This window comes from Stegostoma tigrinum, chromosome 7 (genome assembly GCF_030684315.1).
Source record: "Stegostoma tigrinum isolate sSteTig4 chromosome 7, sSteTig4.hap1, whole genome shotgun sequence".
Lineage (NCBI taxonomy): Eukaryota > Metazoa > Chordata > Chondrichthyes > Orectolobiformes > Stegostomatidae > Stegostoma > Stegostoma tigrinum.
The window spans coordinates 8,065,931-8,085,579 of NC_081360.1; the positions used below are offsets into that span (position 1 = coordinate 8,065,931).

The 19,649-nt window shown below is 46.9% G+C and overlaps 1 protein-coding gene across 1 annotated transcript in view; it reads right to left on the reverse strand.

Annotated features, from left to right (window-relative positions):
• LOC125453805 (GRIP and coiled-coil domain-containing protein 2-like) overlaps positions 1 to 19,649 on the reverse strand; it is a 146,498-nt gene that overhangs the window by 10,117 nt on the left and 116,732 nt on the right. The window contains exons 23-24 of the mRNA XM_059647642.1: positions 11,604 to 11,653; positions 10,774 to 10,891 (exon numbers count right to left, since the gene is read on the reverse strand). Coding sequence (XP_059503625.1) covers positions 10,774 to 10,891; positions 11,604 to 11,653 — 168 coding nt within the window. The remainder of the gene's footprint in view (positions 1 to 10,773; positions 10,892 to 11,603; positions 11,654 to 19,649) is intronic.

Genomic DNA, 19,649 nt, shown 5'->3' on the forward strand with positions numbered 1-19,649 from the left:
GCACGTGACTGGGTGTCGGAGGGAGCCTCAGGACGCCTCCTGTCACCTGGAAGCGTGGTGCTGCTTTCCTTCTCCCTTAAGATCTTTAACTTATGCTTCGGGCGGGCCATCTCCGAATCCCCCTCGTCAGAGGAGCTCTTATAGCCCCCCTGTAGCTGCCTGATGGTTGCGGTTCCTGCGCCCGCCGACGCACCTTCCTCCTGCTTTCCGGACCGTCGTCCACTCCCCTGGGTCGCCTGTCACCGCCTCCATCGACTCCGGGTTGTCGGGGGGGGAGCGGAGCCTGCTGGGGCGCTTTGCTGGCCTCGGGCCCATCCTGCAGGGCTGGGCCCTCCTGCACGACCTGGCCCTCCTGCACATTAGTGGGGTCCTTGCAGGGCCCTGGTGCCTTCCTCTCCTCCGGGGGGTTAGCCCCGCATTGCCCCTGCCGGCGACCTGGGCGTAGGTGGTCCCCCGCTGCGGGCATGCCCTATAGAGGTGGCCTGCTTCCCTGCAAAGGTTGCAGCTTTTCTCTTGTGGGCAATCCTTTGCAAGGTGTCCCTCCTCCCTGCAGATGGTGGCTTTGCAGTCGGCCGCCACGTGACCTGACCTACCACAGGCATGGCAGACTTTAAGTTGCCCTGCATAGGTCAGGTAGCCCTTGCTCCCGCCGATCGCGAAGCTGGATGGTGGGTGTACGACATTCCCGTCCGCGCCCATCCTCAGCGTCACCTTGACCTGCCTCTTACTCGTCCAGATGCCAAAGGGGTCCACGATGTTAGTTAGGTCCCCTTCGACCTTCACGTACCTTCCAAGGAAGGTCAGGATATCAACTGCTGGCACATGCGGGTTGTACATGTGTACAGTCACCATACAGCTCCTCTGCGCTGGCATCACAAATAGCAGGACAGCGGTCAATACAGAGAGGGGGCCCTCACTTCCTTTCTCCTTAAAAACCTCCAGGAAGCGCTCGCAAAGCTTAGCACTCCTTAAGGTCACATCGTAAAAACCTCCTCCGGGGAAATCCTGCAGGCAGTAAATGTCCGCAGCAGCGAACCCACAGCAGTCCAACAGAACCCTCTTCACGAAGAAGGTGTGGTCCATAGGTGCACCTTCATCCACCTTCTTCACGGAAACACGAATGGTGTTCTGGACCCCCTGACCTGGGGCACGAGCACTTGCCGCAGCCATCGTTGCAGGTTGGCTGCTCCCCTGAACCACCGTTAGGCCGAAGCCAGCATTAAGATCCACTGGTTGCAAGGGTGCACAGTCAACCCGATGTCTTCCTTTCACCTCCAACACAGTGCTCTCCTCCTCTCGGTCCGCAAGAGAGCGGGTCTTTATTTTGTTCCAGATGTAAGCTGGTTCACTGAGCTTGAAGGTGTGTTCCCAGATGTTTTGTCACCATTCTAGGTAACATCAACAGTGAGCCTCCGATGAAGCGCTGGTGTTATGTTCTGCTTTCTATTTATCTGTTTAGGTTTCCTTGGGTTGGTGATGTCATTTCCTGTGTTGGTGATGTCATTTCCTGTTCTTTTTCTCAGAGGGTGGTAGATGGACTCCAAATCAATGTGTTTGTTGATGGAGTTCCGGTTGGAATGCCATGCTTCTAGGAATTCTCGTGCGTGTCTCTGTTTGGCTTGTCCTAGGATGGATGTGTTGTCCCAGTCAAAGTGGTGTCCTTCCTCATCTGTATGTAAGGATACTAGTGATAGTGGGTCATGTCTTTTTGTGGCTAATGAACATCAACCTTCAGGAGTGCCAAGCTTTGCTAGCGCTTCCTTGAGGTTTTCAAGGAGAAAGGAGGTGAGGGCCCCTTCTCCATACTGACCACCATCCCGCTGTTCATGATGCCGGTGCAGAGGAGCCATATGGTGACCGTCCACATGTACAACCTGCATGTGCCAGCAGCTGATGTCCTGACCTTCCTCGGAACGTATGTGAAGGTGGAAGGGAACCTCACCAACATCATGGACCCCTTCGGGATCTGGACCAGTAAGAGGCAGGTCACGGTGACGCTGAGGATGGGCGCGGACAGGAACATTGTACACCCACCGTCCAGCTTTGCGATCGGTGGGAGCAAGGGCTACCTGACCTACGCAGGGCAACCCAAAGTCTGCCATGCCTGTGGCAAATCGCCTCCGCAGACTCCGCTCCCCACCGTCAAACCGGAGTCGATGGAAGAGGTGACAGGTGACCCAGGGGAGTAGATGACGGTGTGGAAGGCGAGGAGGAAGGCGAGCCGGAGGGCCCCAGCACTGCAACCATCAGGCGGGAAGAGGCAGCTACAGGGAGGCTATAAGAGCTCCTCTGACGAGGGGGATTCGGAGGAGGCCCGCCCAAAGCAGAAGCTGTAGATTTCCAGGGAGAAGGAAAGCAGCACCCCGATTCCAGGTGACGGGAGGTGTCCTGAGGGTCCCTCCGACACCCAGCCACGCGCTGCTGGGGCTCTGGAGGGCCCCCGGAACCTTCAGACGGGAAGCAGCAAACAGCATGTCCCCAGCCCGATCCAGAGCTGGACTCTTCTGCCTCTGTAACCCCGACGGGGGGATGCCACCCGGAAGGCAGCACGGACGGTTTCCTAAGGCAGGAGAGCGTCCAGCAGTTCGCCCGAGCAATGAGCATGAAGGGACAGATGGAGGGGCTGGACCTTGGATTCGGGCAGGGTACTGCAGTCACTGCCCACAATGGGGGTACAAGTTGCGAGCATTAATGTGCTCAGCGTTAAGTCCACCGCACGATGTGTGACCACGTTGGCCCACCTGACCACCGTCAAGGCAGACATCCTGTTTCTGCAGGAATGTGGGATACCGCACCTCAGCAGGTATGGGAAATGGTCGGGCGCCTGGACCTGTGGGCCTTCGATTTGGTCGGGGGGTGGGGGTGGGTAACAACTGTAGCTCCTCGGGCCTGGCTATTCTGCTGCAGGGGCACAACTTCACCATCTCACAAGTTCAGGAGGTGGTGGGGGGGGCGCCTCCTAGTGGTTGATGTCACCTAGAGGAACGCTCCGCTGAGGCTGATCAACATGTATGCCCCAGCGGTACGGAGTGAGCGGTTGGCCGTCCTGCAGCGGCTTTCACCCCTGCTGGCTACGTCTAGGCTGGTCATCCTAGGTGGAGACTTCAACTGCACCATTGATGCAGATGGAAGTTCCGGCGTGGGGACAGTGGGTGTGGGGAGTAAACTGGACGTCACGTCCAGATTCCTGATGGGCACGGTGAAAGATGCCAAACTGCTGAACGTCTTCAGCCCCCCTGCAGATGGAGCGCAGCGGAGATACACCTGGTCGCAGCCAGACAGGCCTATCCGCTCAAGGATAGACTTCCTGTTTGTTTCACGGACGTTCTTGGTCAGGTCCACTGGCGTCGAGCCGGTGTTCTTCTCTGACCACTGCCTCCTGCTGGCCGACAGTCACTTACAGGACGACCAGCAGGCCGGCAAGGGGACATGGAAGCTCAACACCACTCTGTTGACCCCAGAGAACGTCCAGGAGCTCGAGGGAGTACGCCGGTTGGAGAACCGTGAAACCCCTCTTGAGTCTCTGGGCGACTGGTGAGAGACAGTGAAGGAGAACATCAAGAGGTTCTTTGTCCTCAAGGGTATTCGGAAGGCGAGAGAGAGAGGCGGGGAAAACTGTTGCGACTCCAGAAAAGGGTGCAGAACCTGTTCCTTCTGCGGTCGATGGGGGTTGATGTCACGGAGGACCTCTGCGAGGTGAGGGGCCAGCAAGCCTCGCTCTTTACCACGGAGGCCTCCAGGATATTTTCTGGTCCAGGGTCCGCTCCGTGGAGCAGGACGAGACGTGCTCGCGTTTCTTCTTTCAGAAGGTGCACAAAGAGAGTTCTGTGCTTAGCCGGCTGAAGGAGGACGACGGCTCGGTGATGTTGTCTCGGCCCGACATTTTGAGGATCAGCAGATCCTTCTATGCTGGACTGTAAGATGTGAAGCCCACAGACAGCACGGCCTCCGAGTCGTTCCTGTCGTCTATCACGGAGGTCTTAGACGACGGCACGAGGGAGTGGCTGGACTAGCTGATATCCCTGGACAAGCTGACCAGAGTCCTCAAGTCCTTGGAGAGGAATAGGACTCCCGGGAGCGATGGCTTACCGGTCGAGCTGTATTCTGCTCTGTGGGACCTGGTCGGCCAGGACCTGCTGGAGGTGTACAATAGTGCGCTTTGGGCAGGGGAAATGTGCAAGTCCATGAGGAAGGGCATCATCACCCTCATTTACAAGAGGAAGGGGGAGAGGGAAGAAATTAAGAATTGGCGTCCCATTTCAATATTGAACATGGACTACAAAATCCTGGCCGAGGTCATAGCCAACCGGGTCAGGTCTGTCCTGGAGTCGGTGATTCACCCTGACCAAACCTGTGCTGTGCCGGGCAGGAAGATCGCTGAGAGCCTCGCGCTCATCAGGGATACGATCGCCTACGTGCAGGACAGGAGGGTTGACACCTGCCTCGTCAGCCTGGACCAGGAGAAGGCCTTCGACAGGGTCTCTCATGCTTACATGAGGGACATCCTCTCCAAATTGGGGTTCGGGGAGGGCATCCGCAATTGGATCCGGCTGCTCTACACCAACATTGTTAGCGCAGTCTCGATCAACGGGTGGGAATCGGTAGTTTTCCATCAGATCTGGAGTCAGGCAGGGCTGCCCGCTCTCTCCTGCCTTGTTCGTGGGCTGTGTGGAGCCCTTCGCCGCATCCATCAGGAAGGACGTGAGCCTGAAGGGAGTGACGATCCCAGGCAGCGGAGGCCTTCAGGTCAAGACCTCCCTGTACATGAACGATATCGCCATCTTCTGCACCGATTGCCGGTTGGTGAGAAGGCTATTGGACATCTGCGGCCAGTCTGAACTGGCCTCGGGTGCCAAAGTCAATAGGGATAAGAGCGTGGCCATGTTCTTTGGGAACTGGGACGACCGCTCCTTCATCCTCTTCACCGTCAGGACAGACTACCCGAAGGTGCTGGGTGTTTGGTTCGGTGGAGCTGGGACGTGCACTAAGACTTGGGAGTAGCGTATCACCAAACTGAGGCAGAAGCTGGGCAGGTGGATGCTCTGGTCCCCCTCCATCGCGGGTAAAAACCTGGTTGTCAGGTGCAAGGGGCTTTCGGTACTGTTGTTTGTGGCGCAGGCTTGGCCTATTCTCTGGACCTGCACCGCTGAGGTCACCCGGGCCATCTTCCACTTCATTTGGGGGTCGAGGATGGACCGGGTCCACAGTGACACTACGTACAAAGATCTGGGGAATGGGGGAAAGGATGTATCGAACGCCACCCTCGCCCTGATGGCTACCTTTGTGTGCGGCTGCATCAAGCTGTGCGTAGATCCTCAGTACGCAAACACCAAGTGTCACTATTTACTGAGGTTCTACCTGTCCCCAGTGTTGCGAAGGATGGGCCTGGCCTCGTTGCCGCGGAATGCTCCGAGTAGTTGGACCATCCCGTACCACCTGTCCTTCGTGGAGAAATTTTTGAAAGGAAACACCTTTGACCACAAGGCCATCAGGCAGTGGTCAGCACGTAGAATCCTCGAGACCCTTCGGGAAAAGGAGTGGGTGGATCCCGTCATTTGGTTCCCCATGAAGACTGCCAAAGGCGTTTGGCAGAATGCCTCATCGCCAGAACTTTCAAACAAGCATAAGGACATTGCTTGGCTGGCGGTGAGAGGGGCTCTGCCAGTGAGATCCTTTATGCACACCCGGAATCTCTGTGCCACTGCATGCTGCCCTCGGGGCGGCTGCAGTGGGGACGAGACTGTCGATCACCTCCTTCTGGAGTAAGCCTATGCACAGGAGGTCTGGAGGAGGATGCAGTGGTATTTGTCAAGGTTTGTCCCGAGCAGCTCCGTGACGCGGGACTCCGTGCTCTACGGGCTGTTTCCCGGGACGCACACCGAGACCAACATCAACTGCACCTGGAGGACCATCAATGCGGTGAAAGACGCTCTTTGGTCTGCCCGCAACTTGCTGGTCTTCCAGCTGAAAGAACTGATCGTGACCAAGTGTTGCAGACTGGCGCACTCCATGGTCCAGGACTATGTGCTGAGGGACGCACTAAACCTTGGGGCAGCTGCCGCCAAGGCGCGGTGGGGAATGACCACCGTATGAAACCCCTCGTCCAGAATAGAAAAAAGGGCCCTATCTGGTAACTGGGCCCAGCTGGCGCCTTCCCCAACTGGTCAGGGGGCCAACGGGGACTGTGCGGGGAGACGACTTCCAGGGTATTTTTTTTCTTTCCTTGTTTTTGTTTTTTGTCCTTTATTTTGTTTTTTCCTTTAGTTGGTGTACGTACCCCCTGGGTAACCCGAAGTGGCTTGCATGACTGGGTAGGTGTATAAATGTTTTATTATTTTTGTACATTCTATGAATAAAGTATATTTTTTCAAATAAAGTGACGAAACGTCTGAAAACTAACCTTCCAGCTCAGCGAGCAAACGCACATCCAGGAATGCTCATGTGTCAAACAACATAAGCAGCAAGTGATAGAGTGAACTAAGCTTTCCTACGACCAGAAGATTGGACCTAAGCTCTTCTCATGAATGATGGTGGAGAATTAAACATGTCACTGGAAGAGGTGGCTTCAAAAATATCCCATCATCAGTGATGGAAGAGCTCAGCACATCAGTGCAAAAGATAAGGCTGGAACATTCCCAATAATCTTCAGCTAAAAGTGCTGAGTGGATGATCTATCTTGGCTTCCTCCAGAGGTCCTCTGGATCACAGGTGCCAGTTTTCAGCCGGTTTAATTTATTCCACATGATATCAAGAAATGATTGGAGGCAGTGGATACTGCAAAGAGTATGAGCCCTGACAACATTCTGGTGATAGTACTGAAAACTTAGGAGTCATAGAATCATAGAGATGTTTTGCATGGAAACAGACTCTTCGGTCCAGCTCATCCATGCCAACGAGATATCCTAAATAAATCTAATCCCATTTGCCAGCATTTGGCCCATAACCCTCTAAAATCCTTTTTTATTCATACAACCATCCAGATGCCTTTTAAATGTTGTAATTGTACTATCTTCCATCACTTCCTCTGGCAGCTCACTCCATACACTCACTACCCTCTGCATGAAAAGGTTGCCCCTTAGGTCCCTTTTAAATCCTTCCCCTTTCACCTTTAAACCTATGCCCTCTAGTTCTGGACTCCCCAACCCAGGGAAGGGACGTTGTCTACTTATCCTATCCATGCTCCTCATGATTTTATAAACATGTATAAGGTCACCACTCAGCCCCTGATAGTCCAGGGAAAATAACCACAGCCTATTCAGCCTCTCCCTATAGTTTAAACCCTTCAACCCTGCACCATCTTTGTAAATCTTTGCTGAACCCTTGCAAGTTTCACAACTTCCTTCCTATAGCAGGGAGTCCAGAATTGCAGGTGGTATTCCACTTGTACTCCAGAACGTGCCACATCTGTAGCCGACCTGTCCCAGTACAGCTACGACACTGGAATCAACTCAACAAGATAGAAAATTGCCCAGCTATGTCCTGTTCACAAAAAAGCAGGACAAACCCAACCCGGTGACTTACTGCATCAGTAAAGTGATGGAAGGTGTCATCAATAGTGCTATCAAGCAACACCTGCTTTCAGGAAACAGCTCATTGATGCCCTTCTTATGTTCTGCCAGGGTCTTGCGACTTCTGAATTCATGACCATAGTTCAAACATGGACAAAAGCACTGAATTTCAGAGGTGGGGTGAAACTGGCATCCTTTAACGTCAATGCTGCCTTTTAATGAGTGTGGCATCATAGCGCCCTAGCAAGTCTGGTATCAGTGAGAATCAGGGGACAAACCATCTGCTGATTGGAATCATACCATGCACATTTAAAGATAGTTGTCATTATTGGAGGTCTGACATCTGAAAATAGTACCGTGGACCCAACAATCTTCAGTTGCTTCATCAATGATTTTGCCTCTGTCACAAAGTCAGACTATGTACATTTATGTCTGCCAATATTCAGCATCATTCATGGCTCCTCAGATATTGAATGAATCCATACTCAAATGCACAGGAGCTGGATAATAGCTCGGCTTGGGCTGACAATTGGTAACTAACATATGTACCACACAAATGTCAGGCAATGACCATATCCAATAAGAAATAACCTAACCACTGACCCTTGACTTTAACAGTGTTACCATCAACATCCCCGGGCTTACCATTGACTGGAAATTCAACTGAGCTCACCAGATGAATACAGTGGCTACAAGAGCAGGTCAGACGCTAGGAATATTGCAGCAAAAAACTCACTCCCCAAAACCTGTTAGTCATCTACAAGATGCTAGTCATAAGTGAGATAGAGTACTCCTCACTTGGCTGGATGGGTGCAGCTTCAACAACACTTAAGTTTGACTCCACCCAAAACAAAGCAAACTGCTTGATTTGCACCACATCCACAAGCATCCACTTCCTCCATCACTGACGCTCAGTACCAGCAGTGTATACACTGCTATCATCTATTAAATGAACTGCAAAAATGCACCAAGGCTTCTTAGACAGCTCCTTCCAAGCCCAGGACCATTACCATCTACGAGGTCAAGGGCAGCAGATACATCAGAACACCAATACCTGCAAGTTCCCCTCCAAGCCACTCACCATCCTGACTTGGAAACGTGTCACTGTTCTTTGAATGTCGCTAGGTCAAAATCCTGGAGTTCTCTCCCTAACAACATTGTAGGTCAATCTGTAGCATTCTGGATGATGATGGGATAGTCTAGGGGAACGGGCTTAGGTTAGTTCACAGGTTGGCGCAACATCGAAGGCCGAAGGGCCTGTTCTGCGCTGTATTGTTCTATGTTCTATATGGATTGCAACAGTTCAAGAAGGCTCAACGGAGACAAGCAATAAATGCTGGAAAGCCAGCAAATCCCATGTCCCATGACAGAATTTTTGAAAAATCCTTAGGCCCAATCATCATCTTCAGCTCCAACAATGACCTTCAGCCCATCATTATAAGATAAGATATGGGGATATTTGCTGATGATTATACAATGATCAGTTATAATTGCCACTACTCAGATGCCCAGATGCACGAACACCTGGACAACATTCATGCTTGGGCTGGTAAATGGCAAGTAACCAATTTCACAGAAGACCCAGGCAATGATCATCTCTCACAACAGTTATCATTACTATCGCTGAATTCCCCACCAACCAACATCATGGGAATTAACACAGTCAATACAGCGTGGAGCTAGAGGAACGTTAGGGACGTTAGGCAGCATTGGAGAAACAGGAGAGTTGACATTTAGGTGGGGACCCTTCACTGAACTGCACTAACCATACAAAGCAGGTTAGAGGCCAGAAATTCAGTGGCAAGTAACTCAGTTCTTCAGTCTCCATTGCCTGCGTACTACTTATGCAGAATAAATCAGAATTGTGATGACATATTGTTTACTAGTCTGGGTGAGTGCAGCTCCAAGAATGCCCAAGAAGCTTGAGATTAGACAGGACGCAGCAGCCCATCCACCAGCTTCAATATTCACTCATTTCATCACCAATATACAGTGGCAGCAGTGTATCATCTCTAAAATACACTGTAGTAACTCAAATAAGCTCCTTCAACCTTCCCAACCTCCCAATATGACCTTTCTAGCCTGTGATCTTTACCAACTAGGGCAAGAGCAGCAAATGCATAGGACCGCCACCATTAGCATGCTGATCTCCAAGTCACACACTGTTTTTCATTGGAACTAATTACAGTTCTTTCATTGTTGCTGGGTCACAATCCTAGAGCACTTTTCCTAACGGTGTATGTACACCTCATAGACTCTACCTTTCAATAACATCGTTCACTGCCACCTTTTCAAGAGCAACTAAATCCAGTAACTTTGGAAGATCTCATGCAGAAGGTAAGTGTACACTAAATGACAGAACCCTTATTGGTATCAACATACAAAGGGATATAGTCATGCAGGGCCACAATTCCTTGGAATTGGCAACACATGTGGATGAGGTGATCATTAAGACATATGTTATGCTTGCCTTCATCAGCCCTAGCATAGAGTATAAAAATTAGTAAGTCAATTTACAACTGCATGGAACTTTAGTAAGGCCACAAAAACAGAAACTGCTGAAAAAGCTCAGCAGATCTGACAGCACCTGTAGACAGAAATCAGAGTTAATGTTTCGAGTCAAGTGAGCCTTTCTCAGAACTGATGGTAGCTAACCAACTATTTTCTAGGTACAATCTGGAATGCACTGCCTGTTAAGGTAGTGGAGGCTAGAAACGTTACAACCTTTAAAAGATAAAAAAGCGTGGAGCTTTTGTGATGAAGGGTCTAGGCCCAAAATGTCAGCTTTTGTGCTCCTAAGATGCTGCTTGGCCTGCTGTGTTCATCCAGCTCCACACTTTGTTATCTCGGATTCTCCGGCATCTGCAGTTCCCATTATCTCTGAACCTTTAAAAGATAATTGGATGAGTACTTCAAATGTCATAACATTCAAGGATGTTCATGGAACAAGTGCAGGAAATTGGGACTAAAGCACTTTTAGTGGTAGTAATGTCAATGCAAACTTGATGGGCTGATAGGCCTTTTCTGCTCTGTATGAATCTATGAATTGAGCAGGCACTGATCTTAAATGCCAGGAATCTGGTGTCACTCTCATGGTTGGTTACAGTGAGCAGAAGCCAATACAGTTCACTGGATTGGGACAATGGTGCAGTTCTGAGAAGAGTCATTGATAAAATGAATACAAGCTGAGATTGTATACTTAGACACATACAGTTACACTGCACACTTACATATATATGGTGGATGATAGGAAATGAAAGCTTACTTTGCATTTCAATCACTTGTACATCTGTCCCATTTTCCAAAATGATGTCACCGGACTCTGCCTTTTCCACTTTTCCATTCTTGGTTCTCTCATCCAGTTGTGCTTTTAATTTTTTAATCTGATATGGAAAAGAATGATTAAGTACGGAAGGGAATAAAAACTGCATAGGCTGGATCTGAACACAAACACGAAACAGCTATCTGGATCAGAGCTCTGACTGCTTCTGTCTCAATCTTAGAAGTCACTTTCTCTTCCCTATAATCTGACATTCTGCTGGTTTCTTCATCGTTTGACTGGCTGTACTTTCACCTTCACAGGCAGAAGACTAACAGCAGCACTCATCCTGTCAACTCAGACTTGATTTGAAAACAAGCTTTGGGGATGCATTTGATCCATCACACTAACCAATGTGCAGAAATGTAAGAAACATCCAGTACAGCAAGAAAACCTTCCTTTTATCCCCTCATCTAGCTCAGCCACCTTTCCCTCTTACGTCACTCTCACTTTTCCAGTCTCCTCTCTGGCTCCTTACCTCCCTATCCTTCTTCCATTTGCTGCCCTCCCTCAGCTTCTCACGTCTGTCACTACCAACTTGGCCCCCCTTCCCCGAAACAACTTGCCCTCACTCTTCTCCAACTTGCACCTATGCCCTCTTTTCTTTAAAGTCTCACCAGCATGCAAAATCTCTCCTTTCTCTCCACTTGCTTCCCAACCCATCCCTCCCCAACCCGTCTCTTCTCCTCCAGCCTGTCTCACTTGCTGCCACTTATCTGCATTCTCTGCTGCAGCTTCCCAACACACAAACACAGAGAGACACGCACACACATTACCTGCTCTAATAAGGCTTCTTTTTCATCTATGAACTTTTTTGCCCTAAAATCTGGAGAAGGAGAGAACAGACACAAAGCATTTTGTGAAAAAATCAAAAGTGAAATTCATTCAAGTTTAATTATAAACACAAAACTGAAGAGAATGAAGAAATGTTAAAGTTAGTGTAGAAAGTTGAATATTGGAGTTATTCACATACCACAAGGCACGGCAAGGGTCAGCCTAGGTTTAGTTCAACGTCAGTGTGATTGCTGGAACCTCGGACTGCATGCAAACAGTCTAATCTTCCATTTTGTTTAGCATGCAAATTCTCTATGGTCAAACAGAACTGGAACACAAAATCTCATTATCCTTTTAACTTGGGGTTACATCAAACATTATAACACACCAGAGAGGGCGAGAACAAGCAAAACAGAGAGGATGTGAGAAAGAAACGGACTGAGTGACAGTGAAGGAAACACAAATTGAAAGAAAGAGGAAAAGACAGATGGAGACCAAGCTAGAAAATGAGAGATAGTGGAGACAAAGAATGAGAACAACGAGGCAAGATTAAGAAAGAGATACAGTGAAAGAAAGATGAAATGATAGCAACAGAGTAAAAGACAAAGCAAAAGAAAGTTACAGAGGAAATGATAAGAAATCGTGCAGTGGACTAACGTCAGCCTCATGCACTGACGCACCGTCCAGGGAGCAGCATTGCCCACCAAATGCAGGAATATTCGATGTTGAGTGATATCACTGTCTGGTTACAAACTTTTGAGTTACGACTGGCTGGTATCAGAATATGAGATGAGGGGTTCCCTTGGTGTGTTATAACTAGATTAGTGCACTGTTTGCAGCCTGCAAAGTTTTTTTTCTAACAAGAGAAATACACACAATCATATTTAAAAGTTACACTACTAGTACAGTTAGTGAGTGAGTATACAGCTTATGAAATGAAAAGCATAAAATGTAAGGGAGACAATTGTTACACCAGATAAGGGAGACAATTGTTACACCAGAAAGGAGTTACTGAAAATTGCCACGAAAAGAATTTTGCCTTCCACAGTTCACATCTCATTAAATGTTTTGTTGTGGCCAGATTCGTTTACAGTATAATATCATAATGCTCTGCTGATGAATGGTGCCTTACACAATGATGGGACAGGGATCTGTAAATTCTCATTCCTGCATCATGTCTAGTAACACCCACTCCTTCCAAGCAATCTGTTTTGGGTCCTCCTCAGTTTGATGCCCCTTAGCAATCTGAAAACACAGCCTCAGTTTACAAATGTACATAGAGTCACAGAGATGTAGAGCACACATATAGACTCTTTGATTCAATTTGTTCATGTCGACGAAAATAAATATAGTCCCATTTTCAAGTATTTGGCCCATATTCCTCTAAACCCTTCCAATTCATATACCCATCCAGATACCTTTTAAATATTGTAATTGTACCAGCCTTCACCTCTTCCTCTGGCAGCTCATCCCGTACACGTAGTACTTTTTGCGTGAAAATGTTGCCCCTTAGGTTGCTTTTAATCTTGCCCAGTCACCTTAAACCTATGCCCCTTAGTTCTGGACTCCCCCACCCTGGCGAACAGACCATGTCTATTTACCCTATCCATGTCCCTCATAATTTTATAAACCTGTATAAGGTCACCACCTCAGTCTGTGATGGTCCAGGGAAAATAGTCCCAGTCTGTTCAGCCTCTCCCTATAGCTCAAACCCTCCAATCCTGGCAACATCTTTGTACATCTTTTCTGACCCCTTTCAAGTTTCACAACATCCTTCTTATAGTAGGGAGATCAGAATTACATGCAGTATTCCAAAAGTGGCGTAACCAATATCTTGTACAGCCTCAACATGACCTCCCAACTCCTGTATTCAATGCACTGACCAATAAAGGCAAGCATACCAAACTCCTCCTTCACTACCCTATCTATCTGCGACTCCACTTTCAAGGAGCCTTGCACTCCAAGGTCTCTTTATTCAGCATCACTCCCCAGGACCTTACCATTGAGCGTACAAGTCCTGCACTGATTTGCGTTTCCAAAATGCAGCACCTGACATTTATCTAAATTAAACTCCATCTGCCATTCCTCGGCCCATTGGCCCATCTAATCAAGATCCTGTTGTACTCTGAGGTAACCTTCCTCGCTGTTCACCACACCTTCAATTTTGGTGTCGTCTGCAAACTTACTAATCATATCTAAATGACGAAAAGCAGTGGACTCAGCACCAATCCTTGTGGCACACCACTGGTCACAGGCCTCCTGTCTGAAAAGCAGCACGCTACCACCACCCTCTGTCTTCTACCTTCGAACCAGTTCTGTATCCAAATTGCTAGTTCTCCCTGTATTCCATGCAATCTAACCTTGCTAACCCGTCTACCATGAGGAACCTTGTCGAATACCTTATTGAAATCCATATAGATAACATCCACTGCTCTGCCCTCATCAATCCTTTTTGTTACTTCTTCAAAAAACTCAATTAAGTTAGTGAGACATGATTTCCCATGCACAAAGACATGTTGATTATCCCTACTCAGTTCTTAACTTTCCAAATACGAGTAGTTCTGCTATAACTGGTGTTTCATCAACATGAATTGACTGTAAAGCAATTGATAAATAATGTGCGCTGTTTGGACGATGCAAACTTTCTGCTGTACAGGTGTGGCGATTTTCTATAACACAAAGTCACACAAGAATGCAACTATCGTGTTGTAGGAGAACTACCTGTACATATAAATCCTGTCCCTCAGGATTCCCTCCAACAACTTGCCCACCACCAATCTCAGGCTCACAGGTCTATAGTTCCCTGGCTTTTCCTTACGACCTTACTTGTACAGTGACACCACATTAGCCAACCTCCAGTCTTCCAGCACCTCACGTGTGGCTATCAATGATACAAATATAATGGACAACTTCAAGCTCTGTGTCAACACCACCCCTCTTGACCACTCTCCATTGTCTCTGAATTAGCTGATTGTTTGTCTAGTATCCTTTCTCCAACTGAAGGTGTTGTCTTTGGTCCCTGCTACAAACTTTATCCCTGCACTGACAACTGTAAGGCTGAATCAGACTGCAATCCCAACCACATGTCTGTGTGCTAAGACTACTCAATTCCACCTCTCTAATATCGCCTCTGTCCAACCCTGCTTCAGCTCTGTTGTTGCTGAAACCTTCATTTGTGCTTTGCTACCAATAGAATTGACTATTCTAAACTACTTCTTGCCTACTTCCCACTATGTGCATTCTATAAATATGAGCTCTTCAAAAGCTCAGCTATATGTCTTCTTATTTCCATCAAGTCTGGACTTTATCACTACCCACCCTTGTGCTTACCAACCTAGCCTGAAGCTCAGTTTAGCAACACCTCAAATTAAACGGTCTCATCCTTGGTTTCAAAATTGTCCAATCCTCACAATTTCCTATCCCTGCAATCTCCATTAGCCTTACAATTCACAGAGATATTAGCGTACCTCTAATTCCCACTACCTGATTATCCCCACTTTTATGTTAATAATCGTTGGTGGGACATGCTTTTAGCCTCCAAAGCCCTAAATGCTGCAATTCCCTCTCTAAATCTCTCTGCCTCATTTTAACTTACCTCTTTGACATTTTGTTTGTAATAGCTCTGTTTGCATCTTTGGTTGTTTTACAGTATCAGAGATGCTAATTAAATACAAATTGTTGTTGACTGCAATATCCCTACACAGTAACAGGATGTTGTTGTGGACCCCACAAAGTATGGGATTGGGTTCTGCATCTGTAAACCCTCACAAAGTATTGGGATGGGGTTCTCTGTCCTTATGTCTCATACACCGGTGTTGAAGGATATTCCAATTCAGCGGGCTTTGTTCTGCTGTGAATCTACAATGAACATGACCAAGGGAGTACTTAAAAGAGTCAATGAAGCCAGAAAGATGTTGAAAATCTAAGACCAGCTGACTGTGGTGAGGAGTCCTTTCTGATGAAGCTGGTAGACATATGGAAACATTTAGCTATGTTCAGGAACAAAATATGCAGGCACTGGAGTATCAAATCTATCTGCAGTGTGAGGCATTGAATAAGTGGAAATAAATTCTCCATCTGCTGTAACCAAGTTCTTCCTGAAGTGGAGTTTTTAACTCTCCAGCGAGTTTAGTGAAAGCACTGTTAAAAAATGAGCAGCATGCAGATTTTTGCAGATGCTATCTGTGATCTTAGACATAACATCGAGCATATTGTCAAACTACACAGTATTCAACATGCCAGGACATAGTAGCTTCCCTTCAGTTTCCCTTTGATACCTCAACTACCTGTTGAACGCCAAGTTTCTAACTGCCCCCTGGAGAAGGATAGGCAAATAAATGTATACACCATATACCCCCAACACCCTTCTCCCTCCTAGGCTGCAGTTCCATAGTGCTCCTGAGATGCTGCTGGGCCTGCTGTGTTCATCCAGCCTCACATTTTATTATCTTGGATTCTCCAGCATCTGCATTTCCCATTATCACAGTTCCATAGTGGTTGGTTGCTTTTCAATACCATTTCTCACATGCCCATTTATTGTGAGTCAGTGGGGGAAGGCACAGTGGAGTATGTGACAAATCCTCAACCATCGTGAATGCAGACACACACTTTTCAGCATTGGCTACTCATGAGAGCAGGAAGCTCAAGCAAGAAACAGTGCTCTTAGCAAAAATAGTGACACAGCAGCAGTGTTCTAGACTGGGCTAAGGATACAGGAGCAGCACTTGTTAGTCAGACTGCTTCTCAGAACAAGAAAGGGCTGGAGACGCTGAGGAGAATGAAGACTAAATTCCCTCCAGTCCAGGGGTGTTGAACATGATGGAAAATAGCAGATTGCTGCCATCTGCTGGAATGGGGCAAGATATGACACTAACTTCAGTCGAAGATTTTTATATGGGAGTCTGTTGGAAGTCCTAATTTTAAACTGGGGGAATGAAGGACAATAAACTCACAAGAGGCAATTAACACATTGGTGGTGCTAATTAAATACAAATTGTTGTTGTTGACTGTGATATCCCTACACAGTAACAGATGGAGTTCTGTGGACCCTCACACAGTACTGGGATTGGGTTCTGTGCCTGTAAACCCCCCACACAGTAATGGGATGGGGTTGTGTGTTCCTAGTATCTCATACACCATTGTTGAGGAATATTCAAATTGGGAGGACGGACTCTTGCCCAAGGCTTCTAGGAGTGGTATTCTCCACTGCTGGGGAGAAGTTGTACAGAGATATGGTGCAAATACACATACAGAGACATAAATAAACACTTGAACAGATACATTCACAAATGAGTGTGTACACACCTCCATAAACACACACACACTTGTGTGGCACAAATGCACCTACTATCACAAACTCTTATCTCCAACACACTAAGACCTGCTCTCATAAACTCACGCATCACAGCAATGCACACACATCTCCACGTATACAACTGCTCACAGTCAAACTTGCAACACTTACACTGACATCTGTGCACATTCAATCTTTTTCTAACATGCATAAAGATACTTATCTGCTTACATACATATGCTCATACACTTGTGCACATACACACATGTACATTCATACACACTTGTACATATATGCATATAGATCAACATAAACATAGTCATATCTTGCCACAAACAATCAAACATGTACCTATATCTACAGGAACACACTTACCTGCACACACAGACCTGCACCCATGAATGCATAAGCAACTACCTCCTTAGCTGCACATAACCAGCACACAGATGCCTGTGCACATGTGCCTAGCCATATGTACACACTGTACACATGTACCTACACAAACTCTCAAATGCGCACACCAGAAAACCTGTGCAGATATGAATAAGTAATCAAAACCCGGGGTTGACTTTGCTCTTCCTAGCCATTAGAACACTGAAGCTTCCTTTGTGGCCCCAACTCTTGTCCTGGCTGAGACCAGCTGACTTAACTAGGCACTTCCTAGTCTGTGTGGTTCAGCAGCATCTTGGCCAGTTACTAGGTCAGCCATTGGTAGAACTGCACTATTCTGTATTTTGAATAAGAAAAAACTAGACCCATGAGAGTGAGGGCCATTCCAAACCAACTAAGCATACAAATAACTTTTTCTTAAAGATATGTTTACAAATTGATTGTGTTGTAATTTAGTATAAAGCACAGGTACAGAATGACTTCGAGCTCAAAAGAATTTGATCAAATTCATAATATGACCCTTTTATTCTGATTGTAGCTCAGTAACATATTGGCATTTCATGTTTGCAATACAGTTGTTTTCAAAGATAGTTTGAGGCACTCAATCCATTTGAAAGCTGTAACATAATGTTAAACACAGTCACCCACAGTATGGCTTGACAACACTCTCAAACATCCAAACACAAGGCACATTGACAATAATTGAATTATTTCACACGCAACCTATACCACCTGAAATCAAAGGCCTTTATCATCATTCAGAGCGTCTTGAAGACCAACATAACCCTGTCCCTGTCAACTTCTAGTGAGCTGATTTCCTGAATGGAATGACCAAACATGAATGCACCACAGAATAGCAATTAGAGTAGAGAAATAAAGTCACCAGGGGTATAAATATAAATTGTACTTAGTCTGCAATCAGGTATATCATAATATGCAATCTCTCACAAACACAGGATTCACCAGGCATGATCAAGAATGGGCATGCGAGCTAATTTTCCCTCTTAGTGACGGAGAGCTCCCTAGACAGGGGTCAGGAGTAGGAACACAAGCTAATTTTCTACAACTCTGAACACAAGACTAATTGGACAGGGATCAGAAAAACCCTACTGGTTTTCCTATTTATCTAATCTTGGGCAAACTAATTGGGGATCAGGAATATGGATGGGATACGGTCAATGGTTCTCTCTTAAAATACTGTCCCCTTGTATTGTAAATTGGTCATCATCACCCAATATTCCACTTCCCTTGCAAACTACATTCCCATTGCCAAGCTCTCTTTCCTGCCTAACATGCCTGAACATATCACCTCCAAATTTGTACCCTTCTTTCCTGAACTCCACGTTTGAATCTTCCAATTAAGATTCCAGTCCTACCATAGTACTAAAATTGCTTTTGTTGAAGTTTCTTTGATACCCTTTGTAGGTGTGACAAAAGTAGATAGACTGTGCCTCTTCAGCTTTATTGATCTGATCAGCTTTTAATATGCTGAAAGCACAGTGTTGGTTTTCACATTACACTTGAATTTCACTGTGCACTGATGAGTCAGTTCTACCTTAGGAGCAGCTCTCTTGACTCATGCACTGATACGCATCCCCTCCTTAGCCACTGACTTCATCCCTGCCCCTGATGATTATCTGAGGCTAAACCCAGCTGCGGCAACCTTGGTTGTTATACTTGACCCAGAAATTAGTTTCTAATAACATATCTGCACTATTGCCTATTTCCAGCACTGCTACATTGCCCTGTTTCTTTTTTCCCCTCTTCTCAATTTAAACCTGCCTAAACTCTTAGTTCATGCTTATGTTACCCATGTGACTCTTCCAATGCACTCACAACTGGTCTCCCACATTCTGCCCTTTATAAATAGACAACATTCAAAATTCTGCTCCCTGTGTTCTTACTCATCTCAAGTTCCTTTCCTGTATCTCCTTTGTTCGCTCAACAATGTGCATTGGCTGCCAGTCAAGCAACATCTCAACATTAGGGCTTCCATTTTTATTTTCAGGACATTCTATAGTCTCATCCTCCCTGTGTCTGTAAATTTCTCCAACTCCTGAAATGCCATGAGTTGTGGAATTATCCATCTAAACATCTCTACCTCTCTTACCGCTTCATAAATGCATCTTAAAACCTAACTACTTGTCCCTGTAGCAGTTTTTGTGGCCTGGTGTCATGTTTTATTTTATTACAACCCCATGAAGCACTTTGGGAGGTTTTATAATGTTACAGGATAAATGCAAGTTGTCGGCTCTGTACAACCCAGGAGTCCCTGAAGTAGGATGAGGATTAGGAAACTTAGTTGAATATAAGCCGATGTCACTGGACACAGATCAGGAGCAGGATCCCCTGCTGACTTTCCCTA